This window comes from Salvia miltiorrhiza, chromosome 1 (assembly GCF_028751815.1).
Source record: "Salvia miltiorrhiza cultivar Shanhuang (shh) chromosome 1, IMPLAD_Smil_shh, whole genome shotgun sequence".
NCBI lineage: Eukaryota > Viridiplantae > Streptophyta > Magnoliopsida > Lamiales > Lamiaceae > Salvia > Salvia miltiorrhiza.
The window spans coordinates 59,043,104-59,061,391 of record NC_080387.1 but is presented as its reverse complement, the minus strand read 5'-3'; the positions used below and the strand labels follow the sequence as shown (position 1 = coordinate 59,061,391).

The following is an 18,288-nucleotide window of genomic DNA, read 5'->3' as shown; positions in this document are numbered from 1 at the left end:
TTTCATGATCGTGAGGTAAAAATTCTATATTCACTAAACTATTACGTATTTAAGCATTTTTGCAACATTATATGTTTTATAATTTATTTGTTTTTTTAATATAGGGTGACCGCATCCATGCTACACTTGATCGCACGTTGATCCCCAAGTTCAAACATATCTTTAAAGAAGACAGTGTTTATGCCATAAAATTTTTTTGGTGATGCATGATTCTAACAAAAAGTATAGAACAACGACAAATGTCTATTATATTAAATTTATTAATAGTAGTCATATAGTTGAAATTTATGAAGAAGGTTTTCCACGCCAACTATTTAACTTTAAAAGTTTTGAAGAAGTGACCTCCATTGCAATGACAATATGCTATTTGGTAATGTGTTTATTTCATTATTTCCTTATACATGCATATTCAATTGATAATCTCAAAATTCAGATTTTTATAAACTCAACATTTTGATATATCTACATTATTGGTATGCATTTATATAGTAGATGTAATTGGTGTGGTTTATCACAAAGTAGTCAAAACTGTACTTTGCAATGATGGAAGACAAGTTGAAGGGGTCTGAAACCTTGATATGTAATGAAGACAAAGTAGAATGTTCGTCTATTACAAATGTTGTATATAAAGAAATTTTCCAAAATTTATAATAATAAGATCAGAAGTTTCCAACTGTCTTTTCATGTATTACTATATTTTTACATTGATTTTTATGTAATTAAAAATGATAGTCTTAAATATATATTTTAGTAGTAATATAATTGGTATAACAATTGTATAATAAAATATTTTTAAAACTCATTTATTTTAGAGATTATACAAAAATGTCTTCGAAAATGTTACAATAAAACTTTAACAACATATGTAATCCCGTGCATCGCACGGGTAAAACACTAGTTACATAGCTTTTTGAGGCATGAATGGCCAAATATAGCGGTCCACACTAGAATTTATCCTCAGTAGTATTTTGAGTATACATTGGAGTTATACGATCAATGCTTCTACTTTGTAGATAGGTTACTATTCTGCCAATATACTCCCTCTGTTTTTTTTTAAGTGTCCTATTTCAAAATTTGAGAATAAAAAATGACAAAGTTCCTATTTTACCCCTTTTTAAGTGTCCCTATTTCAAAATTTGAGAATAAATTTATTACACTTTGAAAATAATAAATATGGGTATAAAAGTAATACTCCAACTTCCTTGATATTTGTACTTTTTTTCCATGGGACACTTAAAAAAAACGGAGGGAGTATTAGCCAATGCGTATGAGATATATAGAGATTATAACATTTTGGGGAAAAATATATGGTAAACATTTTATCTGAAAATTTGCAGAGATCTGCTCTTCATGATGAAGTTATTACTGTAAAAATTTCAAATTATTTGTACAACGATAACACTCTCAAAAGTATCATTGTTCAACCAAAATCTGACAAGCAATATCCCCTAGCTTAACTTAACATACTCGTATCTTTGCCAAATAAAGTTGTAGGAACTCAAATATATACATCATCTAAATACACATTAACATGCTTAGTTTAAACTTTACTCATGTTTAAGGCACAACACATAGCAAACAGTTACAACATAAACAATCCACATAACTTCTCCAACCATTCTATAAAGTAGTTCTTCATTTATTAAGATTAGCCCAATACATAATAGCATGCATGATATCTCCAATTTCTATCATATAATCTTATTTTACAATCCCAAGAGTATAATTACACAAGCATCAAACGTGTAACTATCTTATATCAAGAATTTCCAAATCAACGTAAACTAAACTAGTAGAAAATTACTCTCTTGCAAATAAATATCCAAATAGTTTCCAATAATTTCTTCACATACATATAAATCTATGTACATAGCCAATTGATGCAAATAGAAAGTAAATAATTTATAATGTTCATAGTAAGGACTGAAAATTGGGGCTTTGGATAGAGCTTTGATTCCTTTTATGATTCCACTTGATTCTAATCAATTGATAACTTAGAAACAGGAATGGATATAATACAAGAGCAAAACTAATTCGCCTCTTAACAACTAGATTTTTGAAAAACTATGAAGAAAAGATGGAAGAACTTTATTGCAAAGAAGCATAATTTAAAGAATTCTCACCTTGAATATTTTAGTAGTTGATTATAAGATGAACCAAGATATCCTCTTTACTCTGTGAAATATGAAGAGAAGTAAGGGTTAGAGAGGAAGGAAACGTCGACTTCCAGGGAAAAAAAAAGAAAAGTAATGTATTCCCTTCTAAGCCATGTCTGACTGATTTACTTTTTAAAATGCTATTGCTATTTTAAGTTCAATCTCATCTGCGTGCGAGTAGTTTTCTCACTTTTGTGTGGGTAGTATTCCGCCTGCGTGCGGTTATTTTTCCATCTTTGTGTGGTGTAGAGGTCTCATTAGTGTGCGAATTGCTTATTTAATTATATATTAGATACATCTTGTAATTCTAAGAAAACAAGTATTGCTAGTGCAACTAACGTTTTTATTTATTTTTTTATTGCAAACTAAACCCCTTTTTTATTTTTTTTATATAGAATATTCATATAAATAAATTAAAACACATGTATAATTAAAATATAACTACTTCCCAATAACACAAGTTTTAAACACTAGAATAACTCAACTTTAATTGGGACAAAATCTCAAATAAATCCCTACATATAGAAAGTAGAATTTCATTCTTAAAATATACAAATAAATCTATTAAGATTAAAATCCTTACTACTAAATATATCTTCAAATAATCTCAAATAATAAGAATTTAAATCCAAATCTCAAATGCATCTAACTATATATCTGTTATCTATATTTTAATTGGTGAAATTTAATAAAAAAATCAATGTGAGAATGAAAAATGACCTTTTATTTAGATTCTCAATTGATGAAGTTTAATAGAATTTCAATGTGAAAATATAGATAGATTTAAGATAAGTAAGAATAATGAAGGGAGAAAATGTCACAAAGGATTGTGAACGATGCCTTTTATGTTTCGTATATATAATTAATTTATAATATATATATATATATATATATATATAATTATGCAAACTATAAATAAATTATTTTGAATCGATCAAATATTAAATTAATAAAGTTGAATGTCATAATTCGATGTGAGAATAAAGATTTAAGATAAATAAGAATAAGGAATGGAGTAAGGTGGTTGAATATTTTGTTTTTTAGGCTCACACAAATTTAAACTGTATTATTGATTTCAAAATATTTAATTTGATAATATTAAATTATTATTTTTATTTATTTCAAATAAATTTAGATATCTTTAATTTTGTTTTTATTGTTGAAGTTTAATAAAATACAATTTGTTCTCAATTGACGAAGTTTAGTGAAATCTTATAGTGAAAATAAAAATTTAAGATAAATAAAAATTAGAAGTGAAGAAAATGCCATGTAAAATTATGAATTACTGTGGTGGCTTTAATATGCATTGTTATATAGTATAATTAATCGATTGGTAGATTATATATGCTTATGATAAGACGTGGAAGCTAAATAAATCTACGTAATTTTAATTTTTGTAGCCGTGGTAACGAAAACCGAAGATGAGAAAAATGAAATAGAAGATGAGAAAAAGGAAAAACGAAAACCCTAGCGAGCAAGTTATTTTTCGAGAGTAGCTACTCCAAAAGCATCAGATTACTCGAGCAGATAAGTAGCCAATTTCTTTTATTTCTTCCAAAGTTTGCCAGCTCCATGGAAGCCACACTTCTCAGACCTCAACCTCATTTCTACCTTCGAGGTTAATTTTATTTTTCAATCAAGATTGTGTGTGTTTTATTTTTATTATTATTTTAAAACTTCATATTGCAAATAATTGGCTGTCTATTGGACGAAGAATTTGCTTTACTGCTAGTTCTAGTGTTCATTGTTCATTTGGTCCTTTTGCTTAAATATGTATATATTTTTTCACATGGTGCTCGGTTTTATTACTGAGAGTTGTTATTCTTTTCCTAGGTGCATTCGTTGTTTTAATTTTTATACTCAATTTGCTGTTTTCATGCTTATTGCAGGTGGGAATTCTTCGTGCAATTCCCAATTTCACAATACAAGATTATTCAGAAACCGTATATGTGCTAAACCAGTATCTTTACAATTAAGCAGAAAGCGGTTTTGTTCATCAAGAGAGCATGTATTCTTGAAAGTAAACAAAGGGTTTTCGTTATTGAGCTGTTTTGCGGATAATTCTGCAGCTGTTCGGGATGCTTCCACAGAATCAATAAATTATGAAAAGTTTATTGATACATCAGGGAGCGGCCAAAGGGCTTTCAATCTGAATGGTTTCGAAAATTCAGCAGCTTTGGAGCTGAAGCCCGAGCCGTTCAGGAATCGATTTTTGAATTTTGTACGGATTGGAACAATACTCAACAATGCTTTGGAATCCTTTTTCAAGAGTGAAATACGGACAAGGCTGTTTGTGACTGCTGTCTTGTTATTTGTGAGTCGTCTCGGCTACTTTATTCCCTTACCAGGATTTGACAGGAGGTTAATGCCTGAAAATTATCTCAACTTTCTCTCCGGTTCTACTGGTGAGAAGAATACTGTCATCTTTATATTGAAACTTGCATGGGCAGTTGAATATTTTCGTGATCAATCTTCTATGCTTTTGTAGATTGATTTAGTTACTTTTAGTTGGTTCTGCATTACTGTCGATTCTTGCTTTTTAAGTTTCCTGGTGTTATCTTGGCAGTTAGGGGGTGATAGATGCCTTTAATTTGGAAGATGCTACAGATGTGATTGTACAGGATCACTGGCAGCACCAATCATTCATCAAGCTTAGAGTTTAGTTGTTGTGTTTGATGAGAGACTTTTAAGTAAACTTCAAGGGTTCGGCTGCTACACTTGTGCAACTTAAATCAGTATAGGGAAAATTAACACTTTATAGCTAAGACAATTATTATACCTGTGTATAGCTATTATGTGGCTGGGAAGAGTTTAACATTCACCTAAGCATACTAAGTATTTTGGTTATTCAGTTACTTGGATTTATAAATTATTGCCAACTAGTATCAACTTCTGTATTCCCGGAAGCAGTTCCTGCTCAATTTTCTTCTATCATATCTCCAATTGTTCCTGTAACTTCTCCACATTGATGCATTTGATGCAGAACTTGGCCCATGCAGCCACTTAGATGCTAGGTGGAGCTTAGTGCCCTAAACTACTAATCCACAAATTATATAAAAGTTTAATAAACATCTTTAAGCATCTATAATCTGAATAAATCATTTCCGTTGCCTCCAAACTGTTGCCTCTTGGATTTTAAGGATGGCCTTCCCTTTGACCTAATCAGCACTATTAGGGACTGTCCTGCCTGGGCTACCTCTAGTCTCTGCATATGCAGTCTATTATTTATTTATCTATTTAGTTAGTGTCACAAATATCAAATGATTGAATCATAATCTTTACCTCTTTTCTCTGGACTAAATCTTGAAATCTTAAAGATGTTTTGATTGTATTACATTTCAGGAAACTTCATTTTAAAAATATATGAAGCTAAAAAAATTATAATATTAGTAATGTCGCATGGGTCTGCAGCAGGATACTTGGCCATTCGACTAGTTACTAATGATTTCAGTGAATAGAAATTGTTTCTTTAAAAATTTATATGGGTATGGAATCTATTCTAAATTATTTTATGTTTGATTCATGTCTTCCCTTGTATGAGCTGCTGAATTGTGGTTCTTTAATTATTTGGCTAGCTTTAGTTAGTTTCTACATCTTCATAACCCCTGTCTTTGGGTCTTTCACTATTTTTACAGAGGAGCTTGGTAATCTCACACCGGAACTTGAGCTTTCTCTTTTTCAGCTCGGGCTTAGTCCTCAAATAGCAGCATCTATCGTTATGCAGGTCAACATTGAGATGTACTTCTACTGCTAAGTGAAAACTTAAACTTATGAATTGCTAGAAATATATACCTTATAAATGATCTTGTAACCTTGCAGAGTCTCTGTGCTCTGTCAGGTAGTTCACTATATACAGATTCTTTTTCCTACCCTCATTTATTTGCAGAGAAACCTTACATACTTAATGTTGCAATGCTGATACCTTTTAGTAGATTGGTACAATAGCCGCATTATTTTTCATGGATCCCTCGTACATTTATTATTTTGCCTTACTCCAAGATTTTGAAAACGTAATTAATAAGCACATTAATGAAAATTTTCTCATTAATATTTATGTTAGGAGAAATACCTGTTTTCCAAGTTGAATCAGTTTCCATGTGACATTTAGAGAAAAAAAGAATTTTCCACAAATAGAAAAGATGGCTCTCCTAGAATTCACCGTAAATTTGATGAAAGGTTGATGAAAATGTATTGGATGACTCTGTTTACAGATTAGATTTTGTATAAAATAACTAAAGTGATATCAGCTCCTTGATAGGGATCTTGAGTAATTTCATTTTTACTTGATGTGTTCTCACTATTTTATTATTGCTTCACTTTGATCTATCTCACATATCATGCTAATTACAGTAATTCTTGTTCAGATCGCATGTGTCCTTTTCCCTCCCTTAGTGAAGCTTCGGAAAGAAGGCTTAGATGCTAATGAGAAGATCAAGAGATATATGTGTGTCTAGTTATTCATCTCAAGCAGTGAGACAAGCCCTTGTGAAATATCTTGTTGGTTTCAGAACATCTTTTAATTGCAACAAAAAGCTATTGTGTTTACTTGTTTCTGATTGATTTCAGATGGTGGATCTCGCTTGGCTTTGCAATCACCCAGGCTCTTATTCTCTCTTGTTATTCACTTCCCTATTCTATATATGCAGCTAGCCACAGGTAATCATGAGAGGAGACATCCATTTCATGTTCTTGAGCTCCATGTTCCTGATTTAAGCCATTAGGTTTGCTAAAGCCATGATATAAAGAAACTCACTTAGTGGTGTTCACCTCTAAATTTATTTTCCTGAGATGTGATTGTCCATTTAAAAGTGGTTTGAAAATCTGGCGCATACAAATTTTCTATATTGAATGACAATCTTAACTAACTCACGTAGTAGAGTAATGAGATTTAGTTTGTGAATGTCATATTAAGCTGAAATGTGGTACTGTATGGAATTTCTCTTTAAAACCCTCATAAGAAATGTTACATTTCAATATCATTATGGTCAGGACTGATCACTTCTGTCAGCTGCTATTAGTCTTTGTGCGTCACATACTAGTCTTTACTGAGTGCTTTGGCAGTTGACACTAGCACAAAAGATTTTCCTTGCCCATAAAGTGAATTCTTGTCCGCTTTTGGTGGGACTGATTTGGCTTGCTAGTGATGGGATTTCCTGTGACCACAAATATGCAGGGTAAAGCATGTGATTATCACAACTTTGTTTCTGGTGTGTGGTGCAATGACCATGGGTTGGATTTCTGACAAGATATCAGAGTCCGGATTCGGTATTTATTTTCTTTTATGAATGTATTCATAGATTTTGCATATCTGCATCTTGCAATTCATGATGCTTGTCCTTGCAGCTATTTCTATCTAAGTATTTTCTCTTTGTTGGTCATTTGACTGTAGTTTCCCAATAATTTGGAATTCTTTAGGATAAATTATCTAATGACACGTAAAGCCCTTTGACCTAAAACTGAAAGAAAGAAAAGAATGGCTCAATTAAACTAATTTCCTTTCTTGTCTGTTCACCGATTTCTTAGAGAAGTCCAGAATGAAACTATTCACATGGCTTAATTTGTGGTATAAAATCATGTGTATCTAATTTTCTAACCTGCACTTTGCGGGCAGGTCAAGGATCATCTTTAATCATCTGTGTCAACATCCTGACTGGCTATACTGATACATTGTACAAGATGTTAGCTCAGCTCTCAGGTGAGTTGGAACAAAGTCGCTAGGACCTCTAATGCTTTTAATTCGTATCATTTTGGTTTTGCTATCTATTTCCAGTTTTATTTCATCTTATTAGTTAGGGAATTCTGTTAAACTTTCTTAAGAAAGACTAAGATATACATAGTATTATTTAGATGAAATTATTTGCAATTTCTCTGACCTATAAATATTACTGGCTAACGTAACTTTAGTTGATAACGGCATTTTTCCAATTTTGGGGCTTTCCACTCTACTGCAGGAAGTTCTGTGAGCTGGTGGCCATATGTCCTTGCAGTAGTAGGTGTTTTCACCATAGTTACTATGTGGGCAGTTGTTGTAACTGAGAGTTTCCGGAAGATCAAGTTGCAATATTATGGTTTCAAACTTGCTTCTGCCGCCAGGTGAACTCTCGTGCTTTTCCGGATATTTTTTCTTGATTTGAGAGTTGCGAAGATGTATGTTTGCATCATTCAACAACCAACAAACTTGATATGCTGACCATCTGTCTCAAACTTAAGATGAACAACAAAACCTGTTTGGGACTGTTTAGGATGAACTAAGCTTTCCAACTTATGAAGAGATAATAGGAATTTTATGTTACTGAAGCTCTTGAGGAACCAACCTTGAGGTTTTTGCTTTCATGCACATTATCGTGAAGCCAATCAATGTGACCTAAACAGTAATATCTCATGCACATTTTCATACTCCCTCCGTCCGCGATATCGTTTCCACATTTGCCATTTTGGTCTGTCCGTGATATCGTTTCCACTTCCATTTATAGAAGTAGGGTCCACAAACTTCCACTCACAACAATAGTGGGACCCAAACTCCACTCACTATATATCCACTACTATCCACCACTTTTCTTAAAACCCGCGCCATCCACAATGTGGAAACGATATCGCGGACGGGGGGAGTATTACTTTTAGAAGTCTCTTAATGGTGTAAGTTTTGTCTGTTGTAGTTGTTTTCTTTCTGGATGGCATTTTCCAGACACAGACGCCATTTAATGCGTATGCTAAAAATAACTTGTTTGATGTCAAAACTAGGTAATTAGGGAGCATAAAGTCATGATCAGTTTCTTATCGTGCATTCAAGTTTGGATTACCTCCTGGTCACAAATATTTTCCTCTCTTTTTTGTTGTTTTGTCTATTTAGGGCAGAGTTACTCGATGTTGCTATCCATACCTTATTTCATTTTAGTTTTCCTCTAAACCAACTAAGCACACAATACAATAATATAGAGATTAGGTTTTGAATTTGAATTCGATACATTCTGATAAAGTTTTGGCAAAGAGCATTTATTAATTTTTCTTCCTTCTCTTGACAGAGAATCTTCTCCTATAACCGAGGTTGAGCCTTACCTTCCGTTCAACATAAATCCTGCTGGGATGCAACCTGTACTCACTACTTCATATTTTTTGGCGTTTCCCAGCTTGGTTGCAAGGTATTTCCTTGCAGTTTTCATATTTTTTGTTTGGTATGTCAATTTTTGCTGATACTTGTATTTCATGGACTTGAGCAATTATTTTATCATACCATTCGTTGCATAAATTTGCCTTTTGTGTGTGCATTCGTGCGTGCATGTTAAATTCATGGAGTAGGGCCTGCTGCAGATAGCTTCCTTCTCTCTTCCTAAATACAATTTGCATGTGAACTATTTGTTGTTCCCTCTCCCTTGTTACATTTATTTGTTTTGCTATGGATTTTAAGAAACCTAATATGTGGATTTTCTCAGTATTTTTGGCTCACGCTTATGGGAACACTTGAAAGATATCCTGAATCCTGACACATCCCGCGGCGCTGATCCTTGGGTTTATTATTTGATATATGCATTCTGCGTCTTCATCTTTAACATAATTGACATAGTAAGTAAACTTTCCGACCTTTCCACACTGATAATTTCTATATTGGGTCATCTATATGGGTTGCATAAATATTTACCTTGTCACGGATGTATAAATGTGATACAATATTAATGGAGTATTGACTATCTGATCCAGTCCAATGTGCCAAAGGAGATTGCTGATTACTTGAATAAGATGGGTGCTAGAGTTCCAAATATAAAACCGGGAAAAGCCACGGTTGACTTCCTGACGAAGATCCAAGCTTCGACACGTTTTTGGGGTAAAATTTCTATAACAACATTCTTCCATATGCATGCGACTATTCATCTTAACTATACTCCGGCAACTATCTTACAGGTGGTGTATTGCTAAGTCTTTTGGCCACTACATCAGTCCTCCTGGATCACTATTTACGCAGTATCAATGAAGGGTTTCCCATTGGGTTCACTTCAATCCTCATCATTGTAAGTCATTGCAGTCGAACATATCTCGAATGACTTCTCTTTGTTGGTGAAATGGATGTTGGCACTCTTTCTGTGAACTTCAACATTACTTAATTTACTTATCCCAGCTAGGAAAATTGCATATATAGATCCTCGTACTATCAAGTTTCTCTGAATTGGTTGTGTAGAATTTGAAGTCCCTTCAAGTACGTGGACTTAGTTTATACAAATAAAAGTTGATGTTCTTCGACATTGTATATCCAGGTGGGTTCGATCATTGAACTGCGACGATCCTACCAAGCATACAATGTTATGCCGAGTCTTGCTAAGGCGTTGCAGCGCTACGGATCACGTTAAGGAGAATGATGAAAATTCTTGAGCAGGTAATGGATGGTGAGGTGCCTGTTGTCGCAACTGGATTAGAGTCATCGACCGTTGAAACTGCGTATTCTCGTTCGAGGGAACGAACACCGGCATCTCCGGAGAATGGCAGGTCAGTTTTTGAACTGTTTTGGGAGCTGTTGATACATATGTATTGTATTGATTCTTGAATATGTAGATGTACAACTACTGAGGAGACAAAAAAATTGTTAGGGTTATAGAAATATGTGATGCTAAATACTTGTGAAGTTGTGATTGTACATTCATTTATATACACAGTAGTTGTAAGAGTTCAACATACGGTAAGCAGAGGTTAGAAAATGGCAAATGTAAAATTATGAATGATACGGGAATCCAAAATTTTGTATTAAAAATTCTCGGTTATTATAAGCAGGTCACATGATGCTTACTAACACTAGTACGTCCGACGTACGTAAATCATCGAATTTAAAAAATAAATATATATGTGAAATATAGATAAATTTAAGGAATTTTAAATATAAAAGGATTCTTATGTCATACTGTATAGAACTTTCCTTTTCACAAAATGGTTAATTGTCTGTAGATATGTAAAATATACCTTAAATTTTACTAATTTTTAACTAATACTTTATTATTATTATTATTATTATTATTATTATTATTATTATTATTATTGGAATTTGATTCAAATTGAAATTTTGGCCACAAATAATTCTACGTGGGCACCAAAATTTTACCACGTCGCATTTATAGAAAAAGTAACCATCACTTTAAACCCTAATTAAATTATTTTTGAACTATCAATTATATTCTTGACTATTATTTTTTAAAACTAAAGATATTATATGTATAATCGAATTTTAAAACTATACACACTTTGGGTGTGTTTACTTTTTATACATCTAAATAGAATGATGATATAATGAGATATAAATTTATCAGTTAAAATGGCAACTACATTTTTTTATATCTTGTTTGATTTAAATGATACTCCCTCCGTCCCATCTCCATAGTCCATTTCACTTTTTCACATATATTAAGAAAATGCAATAAATAGTGCTTGGAAAATTCAAATAGTACTTGAAAAATACAAAATATATGTAATTATTTAATTTTGTCCTTATTTATTCTATCTTTGACTATATTTAAATAAGGTTACTTTGGTAAAAAAAGAAATTTAATGCTAATTTAATTTAGAAAGTGGACTATATTGTGAGACATCTAAAAAAGGAATAAGAGACTATGAAGGTGGGACGGAGGGAGTAGTATATTTATTCACTCCCCATAAAGTGGTACTCCCTCCGTCCCTATAGGCTGATTGGGATTTTCACAAAGATTAAGAAAAATCATTGGAAATGAAAATATATAAGTAAATTTTCTAGTATGCCCATATTTATTATTTAATGATGTATTAAAGTGGGAGTAAATTAAAGAATTAAATAGTGATATAATAGTAAATGAGTAAAAAAATATTATTTTTTATGGAAACAAGCCTATATAAATGAGACATTCAAAAAAGGAAAACAAGCCTAAGCTTATGGGACGGAGGGAGTATAAAATTATATCATCATCTCTTAGGTATAAAATTATACATTTCCCAGCGAAAAATGTGTTGCTCAGAAATTTATAACATATGTTTGAATTTTATAACATCAAAACAAACGAGGTATAAGATGGTAAATGGAGCCCTTCCTTATACTACTCCCTCCGTCCCATGAAGCATGACACACTTCTTTTCGGCACGAGAATTAAGAAATTGGTATTTTGTGTGTTAAGTGTAGTAGGTGAAAAAGTGAAAATGTGAATAAAGATTAAATTTTTTGCTATTTTTAGAAACGTGTCATGCTTCGTGGGACAGACCAAAAAGGAAACTGTGTCATGCTTCGTGGGACGGAGGGAGTACAAAGGAAACACATTTTTTTTAGAATAGTAATCGATGAATATAACGCATTATATTACACTAATTTGTTTAAATTAAATATATGTTAGAGATATATAATAGGCAAATCAAATTATGCAAACAAGACTATTTTATAATAAGTATAGATTTTTTTTTTTTTTTTTTTTAACTTTTTGCTTTAGTATATCATCCAATAATCCACTGATATGTATAATGCGTATTATGTGACATTTTGTAACTACATGTATTGTCTATATTGATATTAGAATTGAAAGTGGAACAAAATTTATAACAGAAGAATGGATGAGTCAAACTCAAAGCAGTAGATACAAATTATGAACATTGTGTGGCTCGTTCAGCATTTCCACTCATGACACAAACTTGAAGACACAAATCTAACTCTAGATCTTCTTACAGATTGATAAATAGTTTCACAAAATTATAAAAGTAAGGTCCAAAAATGGAGCCAAAACCAATGAACACAAGACACCTATAAATACCATATCTATTTCTAGAATTCTAAGAGATCATTTAAGTAAGATCTAGAGAGAGAGATGGCGTTTGTTGAAAGAGTGAATCTCAGTGCAATAGCAACCCTAATTTTGACAATGAGTAGTTTATTTTGGGTTGGTAAAAGCAGTCCAAACACATCCATTAATTACCTGGCATGCAATGTCAATGGGTATTTGCAAGGCGATGCCTACGCCGGCAACGTGGCGTATGTTCTTGCAGATATGATGAATGTGACTCCCAATGCAGGCTACGATTACTACACGCATTCGCCGTCGTCCACGGCGGTCTGCTACGGCCACGCCACCTGCAGCCTGGCGCTCTCCTACAACGACTGTGCCGACTGCCTCACGGCCGCCAGATCTACCGTGCTCGCCGGCTGCCCTAGCAGCATCGGCGCCTCCGTCGAGATGGTGGATTGTACCATCAGATATGAGAACTACTTTTTCTGATCATCATCACGTTGTTTCATTATGTTGTTTGCTTTCAATTCTGGTGTGTTTTACTTTTATGTTGTATCTTTGTTTTACCACATTATCGCCTAATGTATTTCTGATGTCATTACTCTGGATATCATTTGTTTCCAATAATTTTTGTGTACTTCTAATCAATCACTATCAAATTTATAATATTATTATAAAAACAACATTAATACAATCAGTATTAATTAACATTAAATGTCCAGATTAAAATAGTAAAAATAAAAAGTATTCATTCATATAAAAAAAATAACCCCACTTACTATTTTATTATATCCTTACCATTCACAATTAAAATTATTCCTAATTTTGAATTCTAACTTTAAAATTCAAATTCACAATCAAAATTATTCAGATTTTGAATATTTTAACTTTAAAATTAACTCGAATTCACAACTAACCTATGTATATTAATTTGAGTTGTACATTATAGCTTTAAAATTCGAATTTACAACCAACAACTATAGATATTAGAATCAAAATAAATGTATAAAATAATAATGAAAAAGGCTCAGATTACTCGTGTAAAAGAATTAAGATCAATAATTTCTACACCATTATGTATTTGATTTGTGGCCAGCACTCGTAAGTCTGAAACCTTCATTAAAAAATAAAGCAGAGCGGAAGAGTTCATAGTCATATCATCATAATCCCATTTGAGATGTGGTGGGAGCTCTCCTTAATTTTAAACTACCATTTTAATGATAATATATGTACTAAGATTATACATATCTCATCAAAGAAGTTGTTTGTATAAAAAAATGTTAACATTCATTTATTGTTTTCATCACTTAGTTTATTTTAAAAGTTACAACATCCCTTATTTTGGATGATTTAGGTATTGATCGATTTTGTCGTCAAAATATTTATGTAAGACCCATTCATTATTTTGATACAATATAAGCACGATCATATGTCATTTCTAATTTACAGTCAATAATAAGCTCAATAAAAGGATTGCTTTTGTCATTTTGTCAAGGTTTGTATTTGCGTCATTTAATTTTTAATTTAATTGATAACACAATAAGAAAGTCAATTTTTTATTGAGTGCTCAAAGTCAATGCCTTGCTGCAGTAGGTGATTGGATGTCCATCATAAGCTCATCACAATTCCATTTAGATCTGATCATCGCAATTCCATTCACCTCTCATTTCAAACAACCACTTTCCACTGAAGGTACATATGCAGAAAAAATTCAACATTCATTAATGACTCAAAATTATTTACATCTCTCTCTTGAATCTTTGTGCTGCTTCATTTATTTTTCTTCTTAAACATGGGGACTTCCTCTGTTTATTCTATCCAGGGGCGGAGCTAGGGGTGGGGCAGGGGGGTCACTGGGCCCCCCTGGGATTTTAAAAAATAGTTGGGGTATTTTATTGCAAAATACATCGTAACATGAATATTACATGGAGAAATAATTCACACAAACTTCAAGTCAACAATTCGACAATCGAAAAAATTGGGGGATGAAATTCCAAAAATTAAAAAAGATGAGTGATTTACTTCGCTACACTTTCAAAGTTACGTTAAAAATTTTTTGGACCCCCCTGAATCAAAAGTCTGGCTCCGCCCCTGATTCTATCCATAACATATTTATCACATTCTCATCTTAATCATAAATTGTACATGCATTTTTATGTATGCAATTAACTGGCTATTTGTGCTTTCTTCAATATAGTTTATGGTATCTAAAGATATATTCACACGAATCATGATTGTGGCTTTTAGGATCTGTTAATTACACTTGCTTCATTTGAAACACAAAAGCAGTGAAAAGAGCTGTAGAAATGGCACATGAATTCGAGTCGAGAAAGCAAATTGAAGAAGACATGATGAAAATTCTGAGAAGCAGAGATGTGGATGGCAGGTGTAGGAAAGAGCAGCATGGGCAGAAGAATCATGAAGAGAGCATTTATGCGAAGCAGCTGTGATGGAAGTCGTCAACCAACAAGTCGGAATTTCATGTCGAATCTTGTGCATCATTGGGTTTGAAGTTGGAAGTGGAACTTGGCAGGTTGCTAGTGTAAGAAAATTGGGTTTGAAATGTTGGACGATGTTTGGCGAGTATCTAGTGATTCCGAACGAGACTACACGATCCTTTTAAGGTAGTGATGTTTTTGCTTCTATGAATGTTGACAAGGTTTTCGGAATTGAAGTGTTGTGTGAAGAAGAGGCATGGTTTATGTTTAGAGAGAGAGCTGGCATCAAAGATAAAGAGGTTTCGCATCACCATGCATGGCTCAGGGTTCTTTGCCAGAAGAATTCCATCACACAAAAAGATGAATCTGAAGGTGGAGAGAGAAACTTGTTTGGGAGATTGGATTGAGATGCAACTTCTAAGATATACGGAATGTCTGTATATGTATGGAGACGGTGTGAAAAATGTGGATTTGTCGAAACATTAGGGGCAGTGTGAGAGGATGAAGAAACATTATGGGTTGGCTGTAATTTTTTTATTGCTTTTATGTATGCTTTGTTTTGTTGAATGTCGACTTTATATATGCTTTCATGGAGACATTATGTGGTGGTTGTGTGCAGTGTGACGTATATATTCTGTCATTGGGTTTTTTTTTAATACAAAATATATATCATATCAAAAATTTTAATAAATATTATAATAAAAAATTAAACTACTTAAATGAACAATTGAACTAATATAAATTAGATTACATAATCAAACAAATGATAACACTACATCAGAAAATCATATTTGCAAAATCTGATGGTTCTGTTTTGTTTTTGTGCAAATTGATGTTAAATAGTTAAATAGTGACTGTCCACAAACTAATTAATTAGAAAGAAAATTAATTAATTTAAAGTATTTTTAAAAATAAAATATTTAGCTATTTTATTATATTGTTCACATTGTAGTTAAATTTTTGTATTTTTTGCAATTTTTTATTCTTTCTAATAAAATAAAATAAAAATAAAAATTACTAAAAATAATAGACAATACAGTAAAATAATTAAAAAAAATTCTATTTAAAAATAAATTAAATATATTAATATCTTTTCTATGGGCAACCACATTGTGATTGCATAGTTTTATTGTTCACAAAAACTTATGTACATTGGTCAGCATCACGCGGACATATCCTATTCATGCCGAGATGTGATCCGACCGATACAATCTATGCCCTCTTAAAACATCATTTACTATTTAAAAATATTATTTACATATATTAAAAATATAATTTATAATGTAATATTTACTTTAACAAAAAAGTATCATTTGCTAAATATCAATGCATTTTAAAAAAAGTGTATCATGCTTTTATGTGCAAGATTTCATTTATTATTAATAAAAGTATCATTTGTGTTAGTAGAAATTTCATTCTATAACATAACTGAAAAGAGCGGGATAAGCAGGCCAGATCGGGCCGGGTCAAATTGGCGCGTGAAGCCCCAATCCGCACGTGTGTTAAACTATTTTTTCAACCTAATTAAAATACATAAAAATAAAAATAAAAAAATGAAGACTGTTAAAATATGATAAAATTTTTCTATTTTTTTTTACTATTTCTTATCTTTTCATGATATATTTGCAATAAAAAAAAGCGCATCCTAAAAGTATACATAAAACAATGAGACTATTTAATTAATACTTCATCCGTCCACCAATTCATGTCCTATCAATTTTTAATAATTATTTATACATTTTTTTAATTGGCGGGTTCCAATAAACAATACATTTTTTCTCCACTCAACTAATAAATAATACACTTTGAGGGTCCCTTTTTCCACTCAACTAATAAACAATACACTTTTTTTTTAAAACCCGTGTTTTCTCCCCTAGGTCATGAATTAGTGGACGGAGGGAGTATAAGAAGTTAGAGATAATTATAGTCATTTTGCTACACTTATAAAAATATGAAAACTAGTTAGTCTTACACGAATGTGTGATTAATACACGAATTCGTGTATTCGTGCATTATTCATTTAGAATTATTACACAAATTTCGCGAATTATTATGAATTACATGAATCGTTGCAAGGACAACAACATGTTTTAAAATTTACTTTTAAAGCATTTTCATTAAAGGTAAATTTATATATTTAGACATAAAGTTGCTTTATTTTATACTCATGTTCTTATAATTAATTGTTCTAGACTCTATCTTTACTATAGCAAAATTGCTACTTTTCATAATCACCTTTTTGGGGCTTAATTACCATACATAATATGAAAAGTTAAAAAGAAATAGATTTGTTTGTGTAGCATACCTGCATTATAATTAGTACTCCATATATATGAAATATCGTAGGCCATTGTATATACACTCTCCCTAAATTAAGCTTTGCAAAACAAAGATTGGTGAAGTAAAGAATAGAAGAATTTGGTTTGTGTGGTTTTGTTTGGAATGATTTTAATGGTGGCAACATCGAGTGATGAAATGATTGCTCAGAAATCTGCAATCGTAGAGGAAGTCCAACTGGAACTTGTGAGAAAATGGCTTAATATAATTATGATTAATTACTTCTGAGTTTTGTAAGTTTTTTTTTGACTTGGGGGAGTTGGGGAAGGGGAGCAGTGGGATTTGAACTCGGGACCTCACTGTTCACACACAGGAGGTCGCACTGCTTGGTGTAAGTTTCGTAAGTTTTTAAGATGTTCAATTTGAATAATATGCTTGTTATATGTTAAAACCATATATTTTGTGAGGATGAATTATATGCACGTAGTATTAAACATGTGAAGCCGAAAACTATGTGTAAACACACACAATGACAAAACCTATATTTACCGGAGGATAAATATATATATAGGTGGTGGAGAAATTTGAATTGGTGAAGAACTAGTTTTTTTGGTAGGGTAAATATCACTCCTATTGTAATTTGTAAATGTTAGTTTTTCCAAAATTGTACAAACATTTTTCCTAATTAATAACTACATT

General features: G+C 32.0%; 2 protein-coding genes and 1 long non-coding RNA gene across 3 annotated transcripts in view; 2 read left to right on the top strand and 1 right to left on the bottom strand.

Moving 5' to 3' along the window:
* The window catches only part of LOC130999145 (uncharacterized), a 13,193-nt gene extending 10,931 nt beyond the window's left edge, over positions 1–2,262 (bottom strand). Inside the window, exon 1 of the long non-coding RNA XR_009093423.1 lies at positions 2,124–2,262. This is a non-coding gene — a long non-coding RNA (uncharacterized LOC130999145). The remainder of the gene's footprint in view (positions 1–2,123) is intronic.
* A 1,268-nt stretch (positions 2,263–3,530) lies between these two features.
* Positions 3,531–10,815, top strand: LOC130999138 (preprotein translocase subunit SCY2, chloroplastic). Its single transcript, XM_057924640.1, has 13 exons — positions 3,531–3,774; positions 4,046–4,561; positions 5,792–5,880; positions 6,521–6,600; positions 6,723–6,812; positions 7,330–7,421; positions 7,768–7,851; positions 8,108–8,249; positions 9,179–9,295; positions 9,587–9,716; positions 9,852–9,975; positions 10,053–10,159; positions 10,403–10,815. Exons 1-13 carry the CDS (start codon positions 3,729–3,731, stop codon positions 10,493–10,495), a joined length of 1,710 nt encoding a protein of 569 aa, XP_057780623.1. The 5' UTR covers positions 3,531–3,728; the 3' UTR covers positions 10,496–10,815.
* On the top strand, positions 10,525–13,363 carry LOC131010821 (antifungal protein ginkbilobin-like protein). Its single transcript, XM_057938485.1, has 2 exons — positions 10,525–10,631; positions 13,042–13,363. The coding sequence occupies exons 1-2, from the start codon at positions 10,525–10,527 to the stop codon at positions 13,361–13,363; spliced, it is 429 nt and encodes a 142-aa protein (XP_057794468.1).
* The last annotated feature ends 4,925 nt before the right edge of the window (positions 13,364–18,288 follow it).